General features: G+C 52.6%; 1 protein-coding gene across 1 annotated transcript in view; it reads right to left on the bottom strand.

Moving 5' to 3' along the window:
• Positions 1–22,419, bottom strand: part of DMBT1 (deleted in malignant brain tumors 1) — a 313,958-nt gene that overhangs the window by 1,389 nt on the left and 290,150 nt on the right. The window contains exons 34-47 of the mRNA XM_036027425.1: positions 21,566–21,604; positions 18,641–18,691; positions 17,753–18,067; positions 17,454–17,483; positions 14,799–14,831; positions 14,602–14,640; positions 13,500–13,538; positions 12,992–13,030; positions 10,903–10,941; positions 10,338–10,376; positions 8,079–8,390; positions 6,566–6,598; positions 5,827–6,002; positions 2,259–2,644 (exon numbers count right to left, since the gene is read on the bottom strand). Coding sequence (XP_035883318.1) covers positions 2,259–2,644; positions 5,827–6,002; positions 6,566–6,598; positions 8,079–8,390; positions 10,338–10,376; positions 10,903–10,941; positions 12,992–13,030; positions 13,500–13,538; positions 14,602–14,640; positions 14,799–14,831; positions 17,454–17,483; positions 17,753–18,067; positions 18,641–18,691; positions 21,566–21,604 — 1,570 coding nt within the window. The remainder of the gene's footprint in view (positions 1–2,258; positions 2,645–5,826; positions 6,003–6,565; positions 6,599–8,078; positions 8,391–10,337; positions 10,377–10,902; positions 10,942–12,991; positions 13,031–13,499; positions 13,539–14,601; positions 14,641–14,798; positions 14,832–17,453; positions 17,484–17,752; positions 18,068–18,640; positions 18,692–21,565; positions 21,605–22,419) is intronic.

Raw genomic sequence — 22,419 nt, 5'->3', positions numbered from 1 at the left:
AGGCAAAACCTGATAGAACCACACAGAGAAATCGATGAATCCACGCTAATGGTGGGAGACGTCCATGCTCCTCTGTCAGGAACTGAGAGATCCGGCAGGCAGAAAACCAGGAAAGATGCAATCAGTCAGCAAGGCCTAACTGGCACTTACAGAACACTCCATCCCACAATGGCAGAATACACACTCCTCTCAGGCCCACAGGGAACATTCACCAAGAAGAGACCACCGTCTGGACCATAAAACATGTCTTAACAAATTTAAAAGGCTAGAAACCACACAAAATATACCCTGAGATGACCCTGGAATTAAACCAGAAGTCAGTAACAGAAAATCCCTACATACTTGGAAATTAACACACTTCTAATCAGAGAAGAGGGTCTCCACAACAGGGCAAGTTGGCGGGGGAGTGAGTAGGAGCCACACCAACCTCCTCCCAGGGCCAATCTGGAATTACAACTCAACTGTGGAGAAACCACCTGGAACAAACAACCGAGTAAGAGCAAGAGAGAAGCCATATAACCTTGGACATACAGAACCAGCTTCAGCACGGCCTGTCTTGTAAGGAGTGCAGTGGAGACTTGAGTGGGCTGGCCAGGCACCCACAGGTAGCAGAGCTGGAGGACAGTTAAGCTGCTGATAGGATTCCCCTGAGAAATGTGGGGTCTAAACCCTAAGCTGGGATCCCCAGCCTAGAACACCAGAGCCCCAAAAGTACACAGATTAACAACTGGTGGCGAAAAGCAGCAGGGTTAGCTCGGCCAGAGACAGATGGCTAGAGACGCAAAGAGTCATTTAAAGGGCCAATGCACAAATTTTCATTCGCAGTCACTTACCCTGGGCTCTGGCAAAGGCAGGGCTGGAGTGGGCTGGAGACGCCTGGGGAGAGACTGGGGACAGAGCCTTTGGGAAGAAGGCTGAGAGAGTAGCCTCTGGGATCCCGGTGCTGAGTCATCCCCCATACCGCAGCAGCCATCCTGCTCAGGCAGACCACTCCCCTGAGCGGCAGCAGCCCAAGGGGAAACAATAGCTCCACCCCCAGCAGGGATTCCCTCGGCCCTACAGTGCTTAAGCCTGGCTGCTGAGTGCAGAGTGACTGGATTAACAATAGATCCCTGGAAGTCTCGAACAGGCTGCCTAAGGTCAGACAGGGTCAACATCTGACATCACCAGAGATAGATCTGGAAAGGAAAATCAACAGCACCTGTACAACAGCATAGACGATGTGGTGGGCGGAGTGCCCGAGGGATGACCCAACAACAATCCAAGCCCAATCACATCCGGAGAGCCAGATCAAAGAAACAGGTCCCAAAAGAAATTTAAAAAAATTTCAAACTATGTGAAGATGAATATACAATTTACCAAAATTTGTAGGAAGCAGCTAGGGTTGCTTACAGAGAAATATATAGCATTAGATGCATACATTGGAAAAGAAGAAAGATCTAAAGTCAATAATGTAAGCTTCCACCTTAGGAAATTAGAAGAGAAAATTAAACCTAAACAAGCAGAAGAGAAAAGTGGCGACTGTTCAATTCCGGCACTGAACTGTGCCTCTCTCCTTCACACATTTGTGGGGAGAACTAAAGGGAGGAGCTTTCTCACTCTGAGTTGAGGCAGTTCCCTGCTGCACCTGTGCACTGCCCACGCCCTGGCTCACACCACCTGTGGGAGGCACCGCCCCTTGCTTGTCCCAGGCTTTGGGAAACAGGCACCATGATGCTTCTCAGGGTTTTAGCAAGTGATAAGGTTTTGTTCTTTTTGCCTGGTTGCCAATTGCCCATCCCTACGCATTTTTCCCTAATAGGGGACAAGGGAGCTATAAAGGCAAATGACTTGTCAGAGCTCTAAGTTGACAAATCCGTTGTTTAACGAAGGAGCCAGAATAAATCTCACCCCTGTCAGAGCTTAGCCTGGGATAACCAACCAGCCCGCCAGTGTAGGCCCAATGACCTGAGGAAGGGCCAGTGTAATGAAGTGGTAAAACTTACAGAGACAGGAGGGGGATGGAAGGGTGGGCTGGGAGAACAAGGGCTCTGCCCCGGACTCTGGGAATTCAAGAGAAGTGGTCCACACTTCCTATAACTCTGTCTCTGACTGGGGACAGAGGAGTGGCAAGGGCCCCAATTCTACCCCTGGGGCACAATGAGGACTCTTACACAATGTTATGATTTCGGACTACCAGCTGAGAATCCAAGGGTCCCCCAAAGGAATGCCACGTGGATACAACAGTCAACCCCCGGAGAGCCTTCCGTCATCCTTACCCTTGTCGGATCAAGTCGTACTTGATGGTTGTAAAATCCTGAGGATCTGGGGAAGCCACACAGGTGTCCACGAAGAGCCTCAGGTGGCGATCGGGGCCGTGGAGTGTGGCCTCGAGGAAGACCTCTTTCCTCTGGTTGGCGTAGTACGGCCCCCTGCTCCCCTCCTGGGGGGACATGGGCAGCTCGAGGAATGATATGGACACGTCATAGCTGGCACCCTGCCGTGGGCTGTCTTCCCCGGGAACAATTTCAATTGCTGACGGGCCATCGACGGTGCAGGTGAACTTCAGCTGAGGCACCTTGTGCCGCACCACGATTCGGCCAGGGTGGCCCCGTACCCGGTGGCCTCGGATGGAGTTGGAGTAGCTGACCGAGCCGGAGCTTTCCTGGGAGGAAGAGAGGCGAGTCGGTGGCCAGCGCTCCTGGCTCCCTGACCGGCACCTTCCGTCACGAGCAGAGACCTCCTCCTCTGCTCAGCACCAGCTTGCTGCCAGCTTGCTGATGAGCTGCCAGCCGGGAGGCTTTGGGCTTGACCTCTGTGCTACCTATAATGCCATGATGGGGTGACCTTGCTCTTGGAGTTCAGGGTGCATGCAGGGAGTCCCCCAGTGGGGGAGCCTGGACTCCCTCTCTCCCTCCTGTGAGCACCAGGCTGTGGCGGTCTAAAGTGGGGTGTGAGGTCCACGCTGGCTGCTGAGTTCGTTCCTCCACATACTGCATTCCCTCAGTCCGAGGTGCTGTCAGACGAATGCACTGACCACCCCCCACTGGGGCGCTTATCCTTTCTTCTGGCTCCTCGTTGCTCTTGACCCCAGAGCAGTGCTGGCTCTGTGAGCAGCAGCCTGGCCCTGCTGACCTTCACCTTCAGCCTTGCTCCTTCCAGTCCAGCCTGACTTGAAGGGCGGAGGGGGCACTGAAGGCTGGTGAGGCTCTGGCGGCCCCCTTCCCACTGCCCCGTGTGTCGCCCAGAGACTCAGCCTGCCAGGGGCATATGTCCAAGGAATCCTCCTGGGTCTGTGTGACTCGGATCCTGGGGCGTTCTGCCCTGGAGCCCTCTGAGGACTGCTTAGATCATGTTTCTCACTGGTCTGCTTTCACAGACATTTCTTTCCCTCCTCACCCCGCCCCCTCCCCAGCTCCCATTGTGAAAATTTAGTACAACAACCCACTGTAGATGTTCTGTCCATGTACCTGTGCTTTACCCATAAAGAAAGGTTTCTTTTTATTTTCTTTTTGCCCTTAAGAACGAATATTTCTCCTACCCCTTGAAGTTGACATCGCCCTTGTTGAGAATGCACTGTTTAGAAGAAACGTCAACTCCACCACCACAGGGCCCTGCCCCTTCCCAATCTGACCTTGGGTTTCTCCCCGATGTTCACAGGCCCCCCTGGAGCCCTCCAAGCTTGCCGCTGCCCTGGGGCCTCTGCACCGGCCAACCCTCCACTTGGAGCGGTCCTGTTGGCCTTCCCCCAGCTCCACTCCTCCGTCAGGCCTCGGCGCCTTGGCTGCGCTATTAAAAGGGACCTTCCTTCCACCCCAAACCATCTTCCACTCCCTTCCTCGTTTTATCGGCTTAACCCCCTTCCCTGTAAAGGGCTCTCATCTGCATTTGTCCGGTTCCAACCTCCCTTTTCTCGAATGGCCCAGGGCCCTGTCAGTCTTGCGGGCGGCTGTGTCTTCAGCACCCGGAAGGTTGCTCATTCACTGACTCTGGAATCAGACGCAGGAGCTTTCTGTGGTGGGTGTCCCTGGGGGTGGCCCAGGGGGTGGCCCAGCACTGCCGTGAGCACACGAGGCTTGCTGAGGAAGCCGGGCCGGCCGGGGCCGGAGAGGCCTACTGAGGGTCCTCCCGGATGGCCCGGCACTTCCAGGGCTGCCCTCCTCCCGGACGCAAGGGGCTGCAAGCATGGCTCCCGGCAGACACTTCAGAGGTGAAAACTAAACTCCCAGAGCAAGAAGGATAAAAATGACCATGGCCTGCCTTGCTGAATAGACAAAATGTCAAGTATGGGACTCAACCATGTGAATGAAGTCAACCTCCACCAATGTCTTGTTTTCGGTGTGTGTGCCTAAACATGGATGCCAAAGAATGGACGAACAGCACGGGGATCTGCTTTGGGACAAGCTATGCAGTTAAATGCACTGCGAAAAATGATTTTGTGATCGCATACACTTCCTACATCTTTGGCATTCTTGTCTACTTAACTTCAGTGACATTGTTTTGTGAAATAAGCAGGTGGTTAAGGAAATTGAAGTAAACATATGCATTCCACAAGACATAAATGTTGGGAACCACCCTGCCCGGTTTCAGAAGCTATAGCCCCCCATGGCTAAGGCTGAGTGAGAGACCTTGGGACCATAAGCCACTGAGGAGACAAAGCTTATCTCCCTGGCAGGGGTGCCGCCTCTGCCCCCTTTACTTCACGCTGGTTGGCCCCAGGTGGATGACTGGTTAGCCAATGAGATTCCTCAAAGGAGGGATGACCTAAGACAGTCATGGTCATGAAGAGGCCCTCAGGGAAGGGCTTGGGGGGCTATAGAAAAAGGGGCTGATGGACCCTCATTCCTCAGCTTTGACATAGCCTGAGTCCTCATTCTGTCTGCAAGAAGTCTCCTAATCTCTTGGCTGCCTTACTGCCCCTCCCTGACTTAAGCCTGAAACAATGACAGAGGGCGGTGCAGCCCTGGGCTGGAAAGGGCAGGTTCCCTGGGGCGATCAGGCCTCAGAAAGAATACATAAACTCCTGTGAAACCTGCTTTGCTAAGCATGTCCTCAGTTTTCTGAGAAGGGCCCGAGCAGGAAATGAGTTTGTTCCCCAAGGTTTTATGGCCCTTCAGCTAACTGACTCTGACTCAGAATAAGCCCTCATAGTGCTTTGTGCGCTATCCATTGTTTGATCCTCACTGCCTGGCAGTGATTGATGAGCTTCACCTGTGTCCCTGTGCAAACTGAACCCAATAAAAGCCCGTTGAGGAAAAAGGTCCTGGCCCTTCTCCTTTGAGAGATCGGCCACCTTCCCTCCCCAAGCAGATCATGTCTTGGTAGACTTATTCTCATCTGGGGCGGACCGGGCGGCTCTGCAGGTGGAGCCTCCCACACATAAATGTCCTAGGTTCAGAAATATGGCGAGCTACCCAGTTGGAAACATAGCAGTCAGACAGACAGATCCTCTGTCCGCCCCACCCCCCACTGTGCCCAGCACCATGGCTTGCACGTGGTAGGTGTGCACTGGTACTGAATGAAGAAGCATGTGGGGAAAATGCATGGGCTTTGGGGCTAAGGGAATATCCCCCACCCACCCACCCACCCGTCCATCCATCAGTCCATCAGCGCTTAGCACGTTTCCTGTGAGTTCCAAATTCAGTATGTAGCCCAAATTTCCAAATGGAAGGAAACTTTCTGACAAATTAGTGGGCTCTTCCAGGTCTCACCAAACTCACAAATAAAGTCATGGCTTGTGCCTTTCCTCTGTCCCTACCCAGGTATTTAATAGGTGGTTGAATTGTCCAAACCTCTCTCCCTGGCCTCCATCCACAGCAGGGTACCACCACCTTGTCAGCTTCTCACCTGTTGGATGGTGCCACAGTGGCCATAGGGGATGCTGAAGATCAGGTAGCGCCCCGTGACTTGGGGGCGACAGAACTCATCATTTAAGTGAACGTCCCAGGAGGAGAAGCCCAGCCTCCGGAGGTAGCCTCGGTCAACGGTGACTCGGAAGAGGTGAGGCGAGCAGGAGAGCGTGGCTGCAGGAGAAGAAGGATGAAGAGACCCTCGCGGAGAGAACCTGATACACTGGATGTGTAGATCGGTGGGGTGGGGTGGGGTGGGGTGTGGGTGTATGTTTACTTTATAAAAGTACCAGCAGTTCCCTGGGTGGGCTCAGCTCTCATCCTCCCTCTCCCAATGTTGGACTTGACATTCATTGACTCTATTTATATACTCCTACCCCTTTTCCAAAGTCACACCACATCCATGGGGAATCCCACCCACGGCGTGCATGCCACGGGCTGCGAGTGAGACCCTCTTCTAAGGAGTTAAAGACAGCTCACTTGGCATGTTGAAAACCCCTGAGCCTGAAATGCATCTGTCTGGTTGGAAAAAGAGAGGGGAAGCCAAGGGTCGGGGCAGGTGCAAAGGGGCTTCTTCCCCAGCCTCCTAAAGCCCAGTGAGTGGGTGGAGATGCAGGAGGACTCGGTGGGGACACAGAAGCTAGTCTCCCCACGGTCCATTCTCTCTTCCCTGGGCGACTGCTGTCCTAGCTCCCCCTTTCCGCAGCCTCAGACCCTGGGAGAGCAGAAGACTTTACCGTGGTCCTTGGGCACCACAGAGTCGGCTCCACCTGGTGAGGGGAGAACGATGAGAGCAAACGTCAGCCGTGCGGCAGCACTGGCAGATGGAGGTGCAGCCAGCAGCAGGCACGAAACGCAGGGAAACGGGCTCACTTGATTCAGGCATTAAAGCCGAGGTACAGCAGCGTGAACGCACTCCAGGGCAATGCAAAAGGAAGGAGAGTTCGGGGCCTCCTGAAGGAGACGGACAGTGGGGGGCGGGGCGGGGGGGGGGGCGGCAGGGCGCGATTCTGGCACGTGTACAGCAGCATTGAGAACAGGGGTGTTACCCACAGGAAGATTTATTGCAGCAAGCGGATAGTTACTACAGGGCTTCGCAGGTTCCAAATGTTGTCGCATACATGAACTCTGGCTGGGGCACAGCAAGTGTGTGGCTACCAAAGGCCTCCCCAGCCCAGAAGCAGGGCGGGACAGTAACCTAGGGCCAGGGCCCAGGCCAGGAAGCATGGCTGGCCAGACTCACTCGACCCCTTTAGACACTCTTGGCTACAGACCACCGGCCCTTCGGTTGCTGTACCCGATGATAAGGAAACCCCGTGGTGTATAACCCAAGAATGGAAGATCAGTGATCATTGACAGTGGGGCCCCTGACAGCAGGAGGCAGGGCCAGAACCGTGAACAGGCCCAGCAAATGCGAGGACCTGGAAGATAAAGGCCCCACCACCCCACCCCGGGCAGACGGATCCTCCGTGGCCCCTGCCGGGCTCATGTTTGTCTCATGGGGCTCTGATCGCCTTTCTCTCTGGGCCCCATTTCTGTGCGGGACAGGAGTAACTCCTACATCCGAAGAAGCAATGGCAATGACTTCTTTCCCTTGTTTACCGATTGAAAAGAAAACCCTAAGAACGGAATGGATAAGGTGAGCTGAGACTTGTGCACCAAATCTTAGACTTCCACAACTCGCTGAGATTTTGTGGGTGAATCTAAGACAGATGATATAAGGAAGTACTACCCCACACAGAAGGGGGGTCAACCCGTGGGGGTCAGAGTGACAGGACAGATATTGGGAGAGAATGAAAGCATTTCAGGAAAGGGGTAGGGATGCAAAGGACACGGGGGACGTCAGGCCATGGTGGGGTGCTGACTTCTGAGGGCCAGGGCCAGGCAATGAAGGGACTCCATCCAGGACCATGCCCTGGATGGCCTTGAGATTGCAAGAGGGACTTGGATAGATTGTGTTCTCACGGCAGCACCAAGTTCTATGTCGCTTTATGCCCCTGCACTTCCTTTGGCCCCATGATCTTTCCCCCCTGGTTCGGAACAAATATGCTCTGAATTGCAACGGGACAAAACTGACTCATAAGGTCCCAGGGCTGTGTGATGAAAACATTCACCAAAATGGTGGTGTGGCAAATTACGCTCTTGGGATCCAGAATCTGGCGCCTCGGCCAGCCTTAGGTGTCTCAGGGCGGTGAGTCTGGCCTTGGGAACGCTGGAGAGGAAGGAAGCGGCGGGGCCGGGGGCAGGTACCTGCGCAGACCGCGCCCGCGTCCTCCCTGTGCCGGCAGTTGTGTCGAGCCCAGCCCGAGTGGGCGCAGCGGTCCAGCGCGTCCTCGGTGCCCGCGCAGCGCACGTCGTCCAGCAGGATGGGCCCCGAGCCCGGGCCGAAGTGGCAGCGCCCAGGGGCGCTGAGCGCGCGGCCGCAGCCCAGCAGGCGGCACACGACGCGGGCGTTCCTGATGTTCCAGTGGTCGTCGCATACCGTGCCCCACACGCCCTGGTTCCAGACCTCCACCCGGCCCTCGCAGCGGCTGCGCCCGCCTGCCAGGCGCAGGCGCGGGTCTGCGGGAGGCAAGAGCGCGAGTCAGGTGGGGAGGCGGGGTGGGCGGGTTCCTATCGCCGGATGCATCTCGGGTCCCTTGTCATTTGCAGTAGAAAAACACTGGGATGAATTCCATGTCTGCTTCTCTCTCTCTCTCTCTCTCTCTCTCTCTCTCTCTCTCTCTCCTTCTCTCTCTCTCTCCTCTCTCTCTCTCCTTCTCTCTCCCCCCCCCCCAAACATAAAACCTTAACTGAAATCATCAAGGAATAAGTATAATTGGACAGCATAACTTTCCAGATACCCCAAAATTCAATCTTTAAACAAAAACATTAAATACCAAAGGAAAACAAAAGAGGCAAAACCCTAAATCTTTGGAAGACAGTTATTCTAAAATGAGACACGGCTCTGACTCCTCGAATAAGATCTATCCAAAGAAATTTCTTTTACTCTCGATGAACAGAAGCCAACATTCTGACTGTAAAAATTCTATTATGGGTACCTGTTTCCAGTTATATGTCCTGGGGATGAAATGTACAGCATGGTGAGTATAGTTTATTGTGTAAACGGTTACATGTTGTGTTGTATTTTATATTTGAAAGTTGCTATGAGAATAGATCTTAAACATTCTCATCATAAAAACAAAGTTTTGTAACTATGTATGGTGATCAACGTTAACTAGATTATTTTGGTGATTATTTTGCAATATACACAAATATTGAATCATTATACTGTACACCTGAAACTAATATAATGTCATATCTGAATAATTTTTAAAAAACCTATATTATGTGCCCTGGCTGGTGTAGCTCAGTGGATTGAGCTCCGGCTATGAACCAAAGTGTCGCAGGTTCGATTCCCAGTCAGGGCACATGCCTGGGTTGCAGGCCACGGTCCCCAGCAACCGCACATTGATATTTTTCTTTCTTTCTCTCTTTCTCCCGCCTTCCCTCTCTAAAAATAAATAAATAAAATCTTTAAAAAAACCCTATATTATGTAACATAGCCATTCAGGTAAATTATAACACATGTCTGCAGAAAGACTTGTACATAGCAGAAGTCTCAACAAGAGACAAAAACCGGGAACAATCCAAGCGTCCATCTGCAGGAGAATGCATAAATAAATCGTGGTGTGCCCACCCAACGGAATATTACGGAGCAGGAAGAGGAACAAGTTGCTGACTGTGGAACCACGTGGACAAATCTCGAAAACAACTTGTTGAGCAAAAGAATTCAGACATGAAAGAGCACATATTATTTGACTCCACCTCCATGAGGTTCTAGAAAAACAAGTCTAAACTGCAGAGACAGGATGCAGATCAGGGGTCACCTGGAGCCGGGGGGAGCGGGACAGGTTTACTGCAAAGCGGCTTGAAGGAACTTTCTAAGGGGATGAACATGCTTGGATCTCGATAACGGTGCTGGGTAAACTGTTACACACACTAGACAAAGCTCATGGATGTGTGTGCTTTCCTGCATATACCTATGCTTCACTAAAGTGTTTTTTAAAAGTAAAAATAATTAAAAAACTATATTATGTTGGTGGTGCCACATCCCCAGACACGTGTCAAATGATTTGTCTTCACATAAATTGGTTGCAAGTGACTATTTCTCAATTTCCTGCTATGCTCGGTGCACGGGAGGGGCTCAGTGGGTGCTAATAAACCCCCCTGGCTTCGGTTCCTCTGAGGCTGCAACTGCCTCGTCTCAGGTGGTTGCTTTCTCCTCATTGAATTCGTTGCTGTGTTTTGGAAGCAAAACAATCATGCTTGTCTGAACTATGGATGAAAGCAAGCATCTCCTGAAGGAGGCCCCCAGGGGTGAATTCGGGCTTTCTAACCCACCAAGGTGTTGGTGTGTGCTCATAAAAGCTTCCTGGAAAGAGTAGGGAATTTGAATGAATAGTAGATATGATCTTAACAGTACTAATAACGATATCATTTTAATGTTTAGAAACAAACAAAAATTACCAGGTAAAGGGACCATTTCTTCACCAACTGACGTTGTAACTGTAAAAAAGAAAAACTAAGTTTAAAAAGGCATAACCTCAAAGTCACGTATTTATAGTCAAAGCTGAGACAGGCATTGTCTCTCAGTTTGGATACGAACACTCTGTGTAAGTCTCTTCTTTGGTTTGGGGACAGAAATACTGCCCGTGACACTTTATTTTCTTGGTATCAAAATGTAACAAGTGGTAACGTATCCTGTTTATTCTCCAAAAATAAAATAATGTATTAAATGGTCAGAGAACAAGCATTATACATATACTGAATGTTTGAAAGGAAGAATACAAAAGCATTAGATTTTATGGGAAAATTTTTTACAGGCTATGAAGATTAAGTGAAGAAAATCAACACAGATTCCTCAGAAAAAAAATTTTAGAGAGAAAGATCATGTCGGAGAGGTGGAATTCCATGTGCAAACATACGGAGGGGAGCAAGGTAGAAAAAGTAACAGTGGATTTTAGGATAGAGTAGGATTGTATGAATTACTGAAAACTAAGGGTTAATCCAGTGGCAGGCATAAGGTCATTACCAGGTGATGGTGTCAGTTCTGTTGAAATCAGATCTGTGGGTGCAAAAAAAGTGTTTTTTTTAGTGAAAGAAAGCTTTAAAACTTGGCTTCATTGAAATTTTACAGCATAGAATGCAAGTTTATAAAAACGTGTCTGTTCCAGGAGCTGTAGGCAATAGGGTCCACCCTGCTTGTTTATCTTGTGGATTTACACACGGGGGGGTGGGGGGCGTGGAATGGTGTGTGAGCAGTTGATATTTTGCAAGGCAGGTTAACAACTGTTCTCCTTTTGAGCATCTCCAATGTGTCCTCTGATTCACATCTCTAATCCCTACAGTGACAGTGCCGGGTTTAATCACTGTTTCAGAGATGGGGAACCGGAGACTCCCGGGCTTGTGCAACATGTCCAGGTCACCTACAGTTCACACTCACGACGTCCCGGAGCTCACGCCCTTTCCGTGCCTTTCAGAAGCATGAGACATGGGAGATGCATTCACTCTGGGCTCAGCCGGGTGTGCAGGGGACAGCCACCCATCCGTCCTTACACCCCAAGAGGCGCGTCCTGCACAAACAGGGCTGGCTGACTTTGGCTGTTGTGCTTTCACAGAAGGAGCAAACGTGTGAGTGCTACCTGTCTGTGTGGGAAGCAGTCACCGTCAGCCAGGTCTAGGAAGAAAACTCAAGAGCCAGTGAGAATGACAAGCGAAGGAACCTTCTGCCCCAAGTAGAGTCATGTTGGTGGCAGGGAAAGAAGGAAGGGATGAGGAGGAGGATGAAGGGGGTGAAGTGGGAAGGAAGGGAGGAAGGAGGGAGGAAGTAGAGGATGAAGCAAGTGAGAGAGGAAGGAAGTGGGGGGGAGGGAGGGAGAAAGGTAGGAAGAAAGAAAGCCAGTACTTAAATATAACTGAAAAGAAGTCCTAACCTTTGATTTCATTGAGTTTTACCCCAAATGTCTTCACGGTAACCAGGACTTGAAAAGAAAGAAACAAAACAGAGGAAAGCAGCAGGTCTTGCTATGAAGGGATCAGGGTCGCAGGGATCCGGGGGAATCCGCAGATGGATGCACCAGCAAAGCCGGAGAGCAGATGGGACCTTGCGTGCGAACCAGGAGCCCAAGCCTTGCCTTGCTCTAGCTCTGTGGTGACTATGGACCCAACTGTGTCCCCTCGAAATTCATATGTTGAAGCCCTAGCCCCCAGTGTGGCTGCACTTGGAGATGGGGCCTCTAAGGAAGAAATTAAGGTTCACTTGGTGAACCTTAGGCTTGGTGTTCTTGTAACAGACGCCGAGCATGCTCTCTTTCTCTCTCTCTCGGCCCTGTGGACACACAGAGAGAAGGTGGCTGTGTCTAGCCCAAGAGAGGAGCCCGCACCGGACCTCAGCCCTGCTGCCACCTCGATCTTGGACTTCCAGTCTTAAGCACCATGAGAAAATAAATTTCTGTTGTGTAAGCCACGTGGTCTGCGGTTCTTAGTTATAGCAGTCCTAGCTGACTAAGCCTCTTCCTTCTTTGGGCCTCATTTTCCTCCAAAACAGGGTGAGTGCCCAGTGTCTTCACTCCCTGAACGGGCATCACCTGGCAGCCCGTGGGAAATGCAGAATCAGGCTCCGTCCAGAGCCACTGAGTCAGCACCTGAGTTTTCACAAGTTCTCCAGGCCGCTGACTTGCACGTTGACATTTGAGAACAGCTGGGGCAGGCCACCTCTAGGGTCTCCTCCAGGAACACATTACCTGAGGGGTAGTCCTCTTCAGCAGAGGTCAAAGGCACGTCTGTGTAGGAACAGAGGAGGGGACAATTAAAAAGGAGAGAAAGGACACTTCCGTGAGTCTTTTCATGGAGGTTTACTTTGGGGTCAAAATGGTCATGGAGGGGGTTCATTTTCTAAACAGAACACACCATTTTATCCTATTGATCCTGGCCCTGCATCTGCCTTTATTCAGAATTGTGACCAGTGTGGGGGGGGGGGGCGCACCCTGGAACCTGCCCAACCTCTCCTCCCACCCCCTGGGGGACGGGAAGGGTTTCCTGGCTCTGGTGTGTACACCTGCCGGGCTGGGGCTTCTCAGGGACCCACTCAGCAGGGCCGCTGCAAGGAGCAAAGAACATACCTGGTGAGGAAGACACTTCGCCTGCAGTGGGAGCTGTATCTGCAAACCAAGAAGAACCGAGCTCAAAGATCAGTGAAAAAAAAAAAAGAAATACTTTTTTTGAACAACGGTGTGGTAGAAAACAGAAGGGTAGAAAACAATGGGCAGAGGTGACACTGTGATAACCCGCCTCTCCAGTGTGCGCGCTGGGCGTGCCTGGAGGCCCACGCACCACCTGCCGCGCAGGTGAGGGGTGGCCCCGGCCCTCTCCCGCCTCCCCTGGGCACGTCCGGTTCAGGCCGGGGCCACAAGCGGGAGGCCTTCCCTAAAAGAGGGGCCAGTCTGTGTCTCTGGACGAGTAAAGAGAACAAACATGAAGCTTCATTTCTGGCCCAGGATGCTGGGACTTCCGCCGACGCTGGGGTTTATACTGTAGGCAGAATATCGGGCACCTATGCTTATTTGTTAAACAGAAGGAGGAAGAGTCGCTCACATTCAACTCGAGACAGGTAACAGCAGGACGCATCACCTGAGGGGTAGTCCTCTTCAGCGGAGGTCGAAGGCACGTCTGTGTAGGAACAGAGGAGGGGACAATTAAAGATGAGAGGAAGGACACTTCTGTGAGTCTTTTCACGGAGGTTTACTTTGGGGTCAAAATGGTCATTCGCTGGGTTCATTTTCTAAACAGAACACGCCATTTTATCCTATTGATCCTGGCCCTGCATCTGCCTTTATTCAGAATTGTGACCAGTGTGGGGGGGGGGGCGCACCCTGGAACCTGCCCAACCTCTCCTCCCACCCCCTGGGGGACGGGAAGGGTTTCCTGGCTCTGGTGTGTACACCTGCCGGGCTGGGGCTTCTCAGGGACCCACTCAGCAGGGCCGCTGCAAGGAGCAAAGAACATACCTGGTGAGGAAGACACTTCGCCTGCAGTGGGAGCTGTATCTGCAAACCAAGAAGAACCGAGCTCAAAGATCAGTGAAAAAAAGAAGGAATACTTTTTTTGAACAACGGTGTGGTAGAAAACAGAAGGGTAGAAAACAATGGGCAGAGGCAACGCTGTGATAACCCGCCTCTCCAGTGTGCGCGCAGGGCGTGCCTGGAGGCCCACGCACCACCTGCCGCGCAGGTGAGGGGTGGCCCCGGCCCTCTCCCGCCTCCCCTGGGCACGTCCGGTTCAGGCCGGGGCCACAAGCGGGAGGCCTTCCCTAAAAGAGGGGCCAGTCTGTGTCTCTGGACGAGTAAAGAGAACAAACATGAAGCTTCATTTCTGGCCCAGGATGCTGGGACTTCCGCCGACATTGGGGTTTATACTGTAGGCAGAATATCGGGCACCTATGCTTATTTGTTAAACAGAAGGAGGAAGAGTCGCTCACATTCAACTCGAGACAGGTAACAGCAGGACGCATTACCTGAGGGGTAGTCCTCTTCCGCGGAGGTCGAAGGCACGTCTGTGTAGGAACAGAGGAGGGGACAATTAAAAAGGAGAGGAAGGACACTTCCATGAGTCTTTTCATGGAGGTTTACTTTGGGGTCAAAATGGTCATTTGGTGGGTTCCTTTTCTAAACAGAACATGGCAAGTGAGAAGCTGGCCTCATTAACGGAAACATTGCAAGGAGAGGGTCTTTACCAGATGAAGAGGTGACTCCTGCTGAGACTGCAGACGTGTCTATAGGAAAAGAGGAAAGGACACAAATACCAGCGGAGAGGACGGCTGGGTTTCTGTTGTTACTGAGCCTGTGTGGGGACGAGATGTCCAGGAACAGCCTAGTCTGATGGGTGGAACGGCAAGAAGAGTCCCTTATGGGACAGCAGACAGTATCTTACCTGCTGTGGATGTCGGAGCGGTTGAGATCGAAGCTGTAAGGAACAAAAATACCAAGACAGCAATGAGACAGCCGTATCGGGTGCATATATTTCTATGAGACACACGAGATGTGAAGATGGCTATCAGAGATCCATGTGACTGGCCTGACTTATTTTTCTGCCTTCCAGACGGGGGTCTACAGCAGATCCCTCACCGTCCCTGGGCTACCCCTCCACTCCTGGGTCTCCATGCTGCCCTTTGCTTCTCCCCTTGGAGATCAGGATGATATGCTCAGGGGACAGTCACCATTGATCCAAGTTCCCATGCTGTATGGGGACAGTCTAAGAGAGGTTCTGTAAATGGGGGACTTGCTGTCCCTGGTCCTTCCCTCATCCAGGAAGGGGTCAGCTCTGCACACCGGAACTTCCCCCAGGTGGGCTGTCCCAAGATCTAGACTGAGGGCGAGGAGGGGGTGGGGGTCCATTTGCCCCACAACCTGTCCTTATCAGTCATAAAGGCCACATTTTGTGTTGACTATCAAGTTTGACTTCTTCATTGCTCTAGCACCTGCCGGAGGGGAGAGCACCCTCTTTACGATCCTTCCCCAGGTACACCCCCAACACCATATTGGTGAAATTCTTAAATCCGGAGACACATTGGGGACTCCTCGGATGATGGCAACCAGCATCTGTTAGCATTTACTGCTGTTGCCGGTGTGGCTCTGCTGTGTGGCCACCCCGTCCCCAGTTTGCTGCCTCACGTGATACTCAGCCAGGAGGGAGACCAGAAACCCAACTGTTGGGCACATAAGAAAGTGAGAGTTTGAATCCTCTGTTTCACTGAGCGAAGGGACATAAATGGTGGAGGAGCTGGGTCCAGCACCCAAAAGACCTGGGTTCTTGTCTCTGCTCTTTGTGTAGCGAAGCAGGTGACCTTGGGCAAGTCCCGTTTTTTTTTTTTTAGCATCTCCCAGCTGCTGCACCTGAGGGGCTAGTTCATGGGCCAGCAGCATCTATATCACCTGGTTAGAAATGCAGACTCCCAGGCCCACCCCAGACTGACTGAGTCAGAATGTGCATTTTAACAAGCCCTCCAAGTGACTCGCACGCGCACCAAAGTTTGAGAAGCATCAGGCATCCAAATGGAGACGCCTCCAGGCCCAGACATAACTGGTGGGGCCAGGAGGGAGCTGGACGGAGCGCAACCGTGTGAAGGGGGCCTGTCCCTGCTGAGCCTAGGCAATTGGTGCTCTGCCAGATTTCAAGCTAATGTTACCCATCCTCTGGTTTTTCCATCAGAGCTTGACATCTGGACTTTTATAGGAAATCTCCCTTTAAAAAATGTGATCTTAAAAAAAACTGCATAGGAAAAGTCTGTAATCGGAACGTAAACCCATGCATGGGTCAAAATTGGCCCTCAGCTGCCTGTTTGTGACTTCTGGGCTGAACGGTCTCTAATGTTTCTTTGAACTCTCAGAAAATTGTTACACCGTGATGGTGCCATGTTGAACTTGTCCTTGCCTAAGAGATCTGGAGGCCGGTTTTTCACGGACCCAACCACAAGAGAAGTGTGTTTGCTGTCCGGTTTTTCTTAGAGGTCAGTTTCTACCAAGCCTGGCAGAAAAACCTGGGATTTTTGGAAATAAGGACCATGGGATACTTTCATAGCTGTTTACAGCTCAGAGAAAATGTAAGTTGAATTGCGATGATATTTCTCCAACTTTCTCAGCCATGTGTTGATCAACTCAAGCCTTGGAGTGAACCCCAGAGTGTGCAGAAGAGGGAAGTTCACAGAAGGACACATTAGAGAGCCAGGCAGGTCTTGGCAGCCGCGCACACATCCCTCAGGAACGTGACCAGGTGCCCACGACGGTGAGCGTGCCCAAGTGTGTGCCACCCCATCCCCGGGACAAGGTTCATCCTCCTGTTCTCAGATGAAAATGGAGAGGCTCTGAATGGTAAGGGGACTTCCCCACTGCCACCCTATTGGTCAAGGGTGGAGCCAGAACACAATCCCAGGGTCTCTGGCTGCAAACCCTGTGATGCTCCCTTTCCATGGAAAAGGTTTCAGTGGTCGGAGAAGTTTGAGAGGCGCTGGGCTAAGTCAGGTTAAAGAAAGATCCCCAACCACAGGACTTGTCAGAGACTTTAACGTGCCGACCGACTGAATCTTCAAGAAAGGGACGTGGTATTTCCCCAACTATTTGGCCATGAAGGTTCTTTCAAGTTTGCGTGGATTGGTGGATTTGACTGGGAAACACGCACGGGAGATGTGGTACTCTGTTGTTTTCTGGAAATGTTCATTAAAGGGATAATGCTGCCCAAGATGCCCGGAGTCCCGTGACTGTTTCAAGAAATGAGCTCACTAAGTCCCCAGGGTGTGGACACTGCGGGGGACGTGAAGGAAGCTCATTGCACACCATGTTGATTTCAGAGACCCGCTGGTACACAAGGCGGGGCACGGCAAACTGGGCACCCCGCGTCCTGTGTACGAACGGTGCGCAACCACTGTCCGTTCAACTTACTGTCTCATGCAGTGACTGTACGAGACCCTTACATTGGTTTGATAGGAGCTTGACATTTAGTTTCACATGAGGTATAAGCTCCAACCCTGACCACGCGCAAGGCAAACTATACATACGTGATGCACACAAGCAAGAAAGAAAATAAAATTACCAGGTGAGGTGGCCGTTCCTGTGGTTGAGGCTGAAATTGTCAAACAGACAGAAACTAAAATAAGACAAAATCCAAACAAGAACCCCACCCACAAATAGGACATTTAGAAGATCTTTTTTAATTTAAAAATATATGCTAAAATGAGATAAACGTGACTTCTGAATGTGAAACTGAACATAAGGCAGGCTCCTCGGGTGAGACTGGAACAGGGGGGAGGAAGCAGGAAGCGAGGAGCACTGACGGGTCGGAGATCAGCACACCCCTCCCCCGGCGGTCTCGGGGAGACCAAGGGTGAGTACCTGAGCAGACGGCGCCGGCGTCCTCGTGGTGGCCGCAGTTGTGGACGGACAAGCCCCGATGCTGACACTGGCCCAGCGTGGTCTCGTCGCCCCGGCACTGCAAGTCATCCAGGAGGATGTGCCCCGTGCCCGCCCCAAAGCGGCCGCTCCCCGGGGCGCCGACGCTCTCCCCGCAGCCCAGCTGCTGGCACACCACGCGGGCCGCGTGGATGTCCCAGAGGTCATCGCACACTGTCCCCCACGTGCCATTGTGGTAGACTTCCACGCGTCCTTCACAGCGGTTGCTCCCGCCCACCAGCCTGATCATGGACAAGTCTGAGAGAGAGAGAGAGAGAGAGAGAGAGAGAGACTCAGGGTTCTTACTGGAATGCGATCAGCCATTCTGACAAGTCATCTCCAGGGGGACTGTTCTTAACTCCTATTGTCTAGCGTCTCCTTTTTCTAGGCCCCACAGGAAGGAGTCAAGCAAGTGCTCATCAGCACAGTGACTGGCTTTTCCAGACCATTTCCTATTACCCGTACTTTGTTCCACATTGCCACCCTCGGATATGGTAAATGCGGGGAGAAGCAAAATGTCATTTTGGAGCCAGGTCATCCGATTGCTGAGCAACAACATCAGAACGTATCCGACTCAAACTTTTTGTTATTTCCTTTAGGACAAACTGGTCCGTTGGCCCAGGGTCAAAGTCGAGAAATCTGGGGGGCACCAGGGACCAGACAAGCGGCCGTATGACCTGGTAACTGTGCCTCTGCGCTGGCCCTGTGTACCCTCAGTCCTGGGCAGGCGTGCATCGGGGGGTGGGCACCCTGACATCGCTGGCTATAACCTCGGGGAGCCTGCTAGATGCGCTCGGCAGCCAGGACCCCGGGACCGAGACGAAGGATTACCGTCTGCATCTGCAGGAGCTGTTTCTGCCGGTTCTGGGGCGACATCGGCAGCTAAAAGAGAAAGCCCGAGGCATTGATGTGAGTGGATTTAGCACGCGCGTGAGCACAGCCGTGTGGGCCCCCGAGTCACACTTGTGCCATGCGGTTTTGAGGACACTCTGGCTAAGGCGGCTCTGTCACAGGCACGGTGGCGTCTCTAAGGCCCGAGTCCAAACCAGCTAGTGTCTCTGAGCCACTTTCCCTGCCCTGGGCGAGACGCTGGCTTTCGGACACTAACTGGGAGCACCCATCGGGTTTTTCCGGGGAGGAGCCCCTTGGGAGATGTGGGGCTACAAAACAGACAGATGAGCATTTGGTGCCATTTAATCCAGGGTTTTCATCAGGAGGCACCACGACTCGTTGGGGACGTCCAGCACCCACTTTTCAGATCAAAAAAACTACGGAACCATACAGTGCGGTAGAAATGTCTGAAAGGCCAAAGAGGCCCCTCTTGGGCCCTCTTTGCCAGCACTAGCTAGCGCTCTCTCGAGTCTGTCAGGCATAATGCACGGTTGTTTCTCTGAGCCGCTATTCTCAGGACAGGAGAGACTGCTAGAAGCACCCCCCATGCAGGTGTTTTAAAAGTTTTAAAATGTACACAAACAACATGGCAGACCGGAGTGCCGGGACCCCCAGCCCAGTGAAAACAGCAGAACAAACTGAAGCCTGCACCAGCGGCCCCAAGCCTCCCGACTTACAGCTCATTGCCGTGACTACCCAGCTGCCTCCCCCTCCCCCTTTATCCCCCAATAAAAACTCACAGCCCCAACTTTTCGCTGCTATAGGCACATGTCTCTGCACCAGCCCTTTCCCTCTCTTGGGAGAGTAAAAATAAAACTTTGCTCTCTGCATGTTTTCTCTTTGTGAATTGTTTCACAGCCCGCTTCACCGGCCCCCCTAATTCACGACTTCCTGTCATCCAGGAAGATGGGGCCAGAGCTACTACCAAACAAATTGCTCCTTGGGGCCTCCAGGACCCCCCACAGCCCAGCTGCTGGTACAACCCCCTGGGTGGCAGACAGGCCCCAGAGGTTGCCTCACATGGTCCCCCAGGTGCCACTGTGGTGGATCACCACGTGGCCCTCACACCTGCTGCGCCCCACCGCCAGCCTCACAGTGGGCACATCTGTAGGTGCCAAGAGCCACATCGGCTTGAGAAGGTTCCCTCGCCTCTTAAACTGGACAATGTTTTTGGTGACAGAATTCTACCCCATCTGCGGGTTGCTGACCCAGCTGCCTAGGTCCCCAGGGAACTGATATGCAGAGGAGACCAGATGGCTGCTTTGGCATCTGAAGTTTAGCACGAACTACAGTGCTTCTCCTCGCTGGGCAGTTTTTCTACGGGAATCCAGGCCACAGGTCGGCTTCATAGAGACGTACACACATGAAAATCACCTTCTGCTTTCATCCTCTTCGGGGGAACCATTTTTTATGTTGCTTCTCTCAAAACTCAGAATAATTCAGCTGCACGTCTGCGTTGCAGACTTGGCATTTCTAACCCGGGTCTCCACAGACTATTATGAAGTTGTCAGGACAACATTCATTTCACTTTACTTTGCTTGCATTTCAAAATTATAAAGTGTTTGTTGGAGGGTGACGGAACAGCTGGAGACTGGAAGGGCAAGCAGAGGGAGAGACGGTGCTGCTGTTGCCGGAAGGTAAGGGATGGGCCAAGCGAAACTGCCCCCTGAACCAAAAGCAGCCGAAGGTGATTCTCAGATTCAGAGCTCCAGGGATGGGGGCCGGTTCAAGGGGCCCCCCTGAGAAGGGCCCAGAACAGCCCGGCCAGGGCCAGGGCCTCAATACAAGCCTTCCAAGGAGGCTGCAGGGGCAGGGGGTGAGCTGACTCTCCTCGAAAGGGAGAATCCACAGGAGGAGGCCCCCACCACTGCCAGCTCGCCCCTAATGAGCACACGGCTATTGCACGCAGCACCAGGGCCACAAAAATAGCATTGGCAGGACCCAGCCCAAGGAAGACGGTTTCAGAGAGTCTTGAAAAATAATGGAAAAAGTACCTGGTGGGTGGGAACCATGTGGCTGCTCCCCAGGCGGTGAGGGAGCTGTAGCGGTAAGAAGAGAAGCCGTCATCATGAGCACATTGCAAACAAACAGGGAAGTTTCACACTCATCTCAAACACCATCGAAATCACACGCAGGAGCTGGCCTTTAAAAACCTCCATCTGATTGCTCATCAAACGGTTAACAGCTAAAGTGTGATGGTGGCACACACTGTTCTGATTAAGAAAATAAAATAAATAAAATCGACGTTGGGATTGTGCAGATGCGGCCCAGAGGCCTGGGTCATGTGGCCAGAACCAGCGTTCAGCATCTTGGGTCCCAGGCGAGGCTGCCCCAGGCCCACCGGCCCCAGGCCCATCTGCTCGCTCTGCCCTGCCTCAGCCTCTGGCGCATGCACAACCACTTGGGGTCAAGAGCGGGGATCTCGGGGTCCTGCCGAAGTGCAGATCTTCTATGTGCAGGGATGACCCACGGACCTGTGAGCGCTCAGGACAGAAAGAGCAGGGCCCTGCGAGACTCGGGAACGGCCCTGGGTCTTCACCTTCTGGAAGGGCGGAAGGGTCTGGGGGTCGGGGCATGGTCACGGGCAGTGGAGGCTGGCAAGGCAGACAGACTCTGCACTAGATGGAGAGCCAGCCGTCAGTTAGCCATTCTTCTATCCCAGTTTCTTCTTTCCTCTCCCTTTCCAACCACAGATTTTCTGGGTGAACCCAGACATTATGAACCCTTCCCTCAGCGTGGCCTTGCGTGCGCCTGAGTGTGTGGAGGAGCTCTGTTCCCGTGGGGACACCTCCTCCCACAGAAATGCTGAAGGCTCTCTGAGCCAGAACCCACAGTGGGAAGGCACGGAAGAGAAGGGAAGATTACCTGTGGGCGTGGGCACCTCTGTTGGCTTTGGGAAATGCGCTAAGGGTGGAGAGAAAGGGGAGAGCAGCAAGTTACGCAAGATCTCAGATGTCAAACATGTTGAACTCTCAATCACCTGTCGGTGGGCTCTCTGCCTTGGGAATCGGTTACAGTTTCTGAGTTTAAATTGGTCCGCCCCCCAAGGCCTTTCTCTGTGGGGAGCACTCCCTCCAGCACCCCTGCTTGCATGCCCACAGCCAAGTGATACAAGCTCAAGAAAAGCAAAGCACGGTGGTTGCTCGATAGTTTTAAAAAACGGATGTGTTTTCAAGTCAAGACAGCATCCTCTGGGGATCACTGCTACTTAGCATAACCTCCTCCAGTGCCTCCTTCAAAGGTTTGGGGTCACTCCCTTCTTCCCCAACCCTCCTCTGCATACTGTATTTTCTCTTAAGGACCTGCCACGGGAAAGCTGCCGAAAGGTGACAACTGCTGGCCAATCGTGGAGTCAGGGAAACACGAAACAATGGTGCTTTCACCCCTTCATCCTTTGCAGTTCCGTCAAGGGGAGGGCAGTGGACAGAGATCAGTGCCTGGCTGCCACCCAGCCAGCCCCACGTGGCGCACTGCCCTCCCACCTCGATCCCGGTTTCTTCTCTCCAGGGAGACCCGCAGAACCCCACCGGCCTCAGGAAGCGAAAGCTATGCACCTCCTCATCCGCATCCAGAGGAGGAAACCGAGGCCTTGGGTGACTCTGACACTCACTCAGGTCCCCCAGCTAGTAAACAATGAAGCCAGGATGACATACCCAGGGCATTCGGCCCCTAAGCCACTCCCCTCACATGCACTTGGTCACAGCAAGGCACAGACAACA

This window comes from Phyllostomus discolor, chromosome 5, assembly GCF_004126475.2.
Source record: "Phyllostomus discolor isolate MPI-MPIP mPhyDis1 chromosome 5, mPhyDis1.pri.v3, whole genome shotgun sequence".
NCBI lineage: Eukaryota > Metazoa > Chordata > Mammalia > Chiroptera > Phyllostomidae > Phyllostomus > Phyllostomus discolor.
The sequence above is the reverse complement of the archived record's forward strand: the minus strand, read 5'-3'. Positions and strand labels throughout refer to the sequence as shown.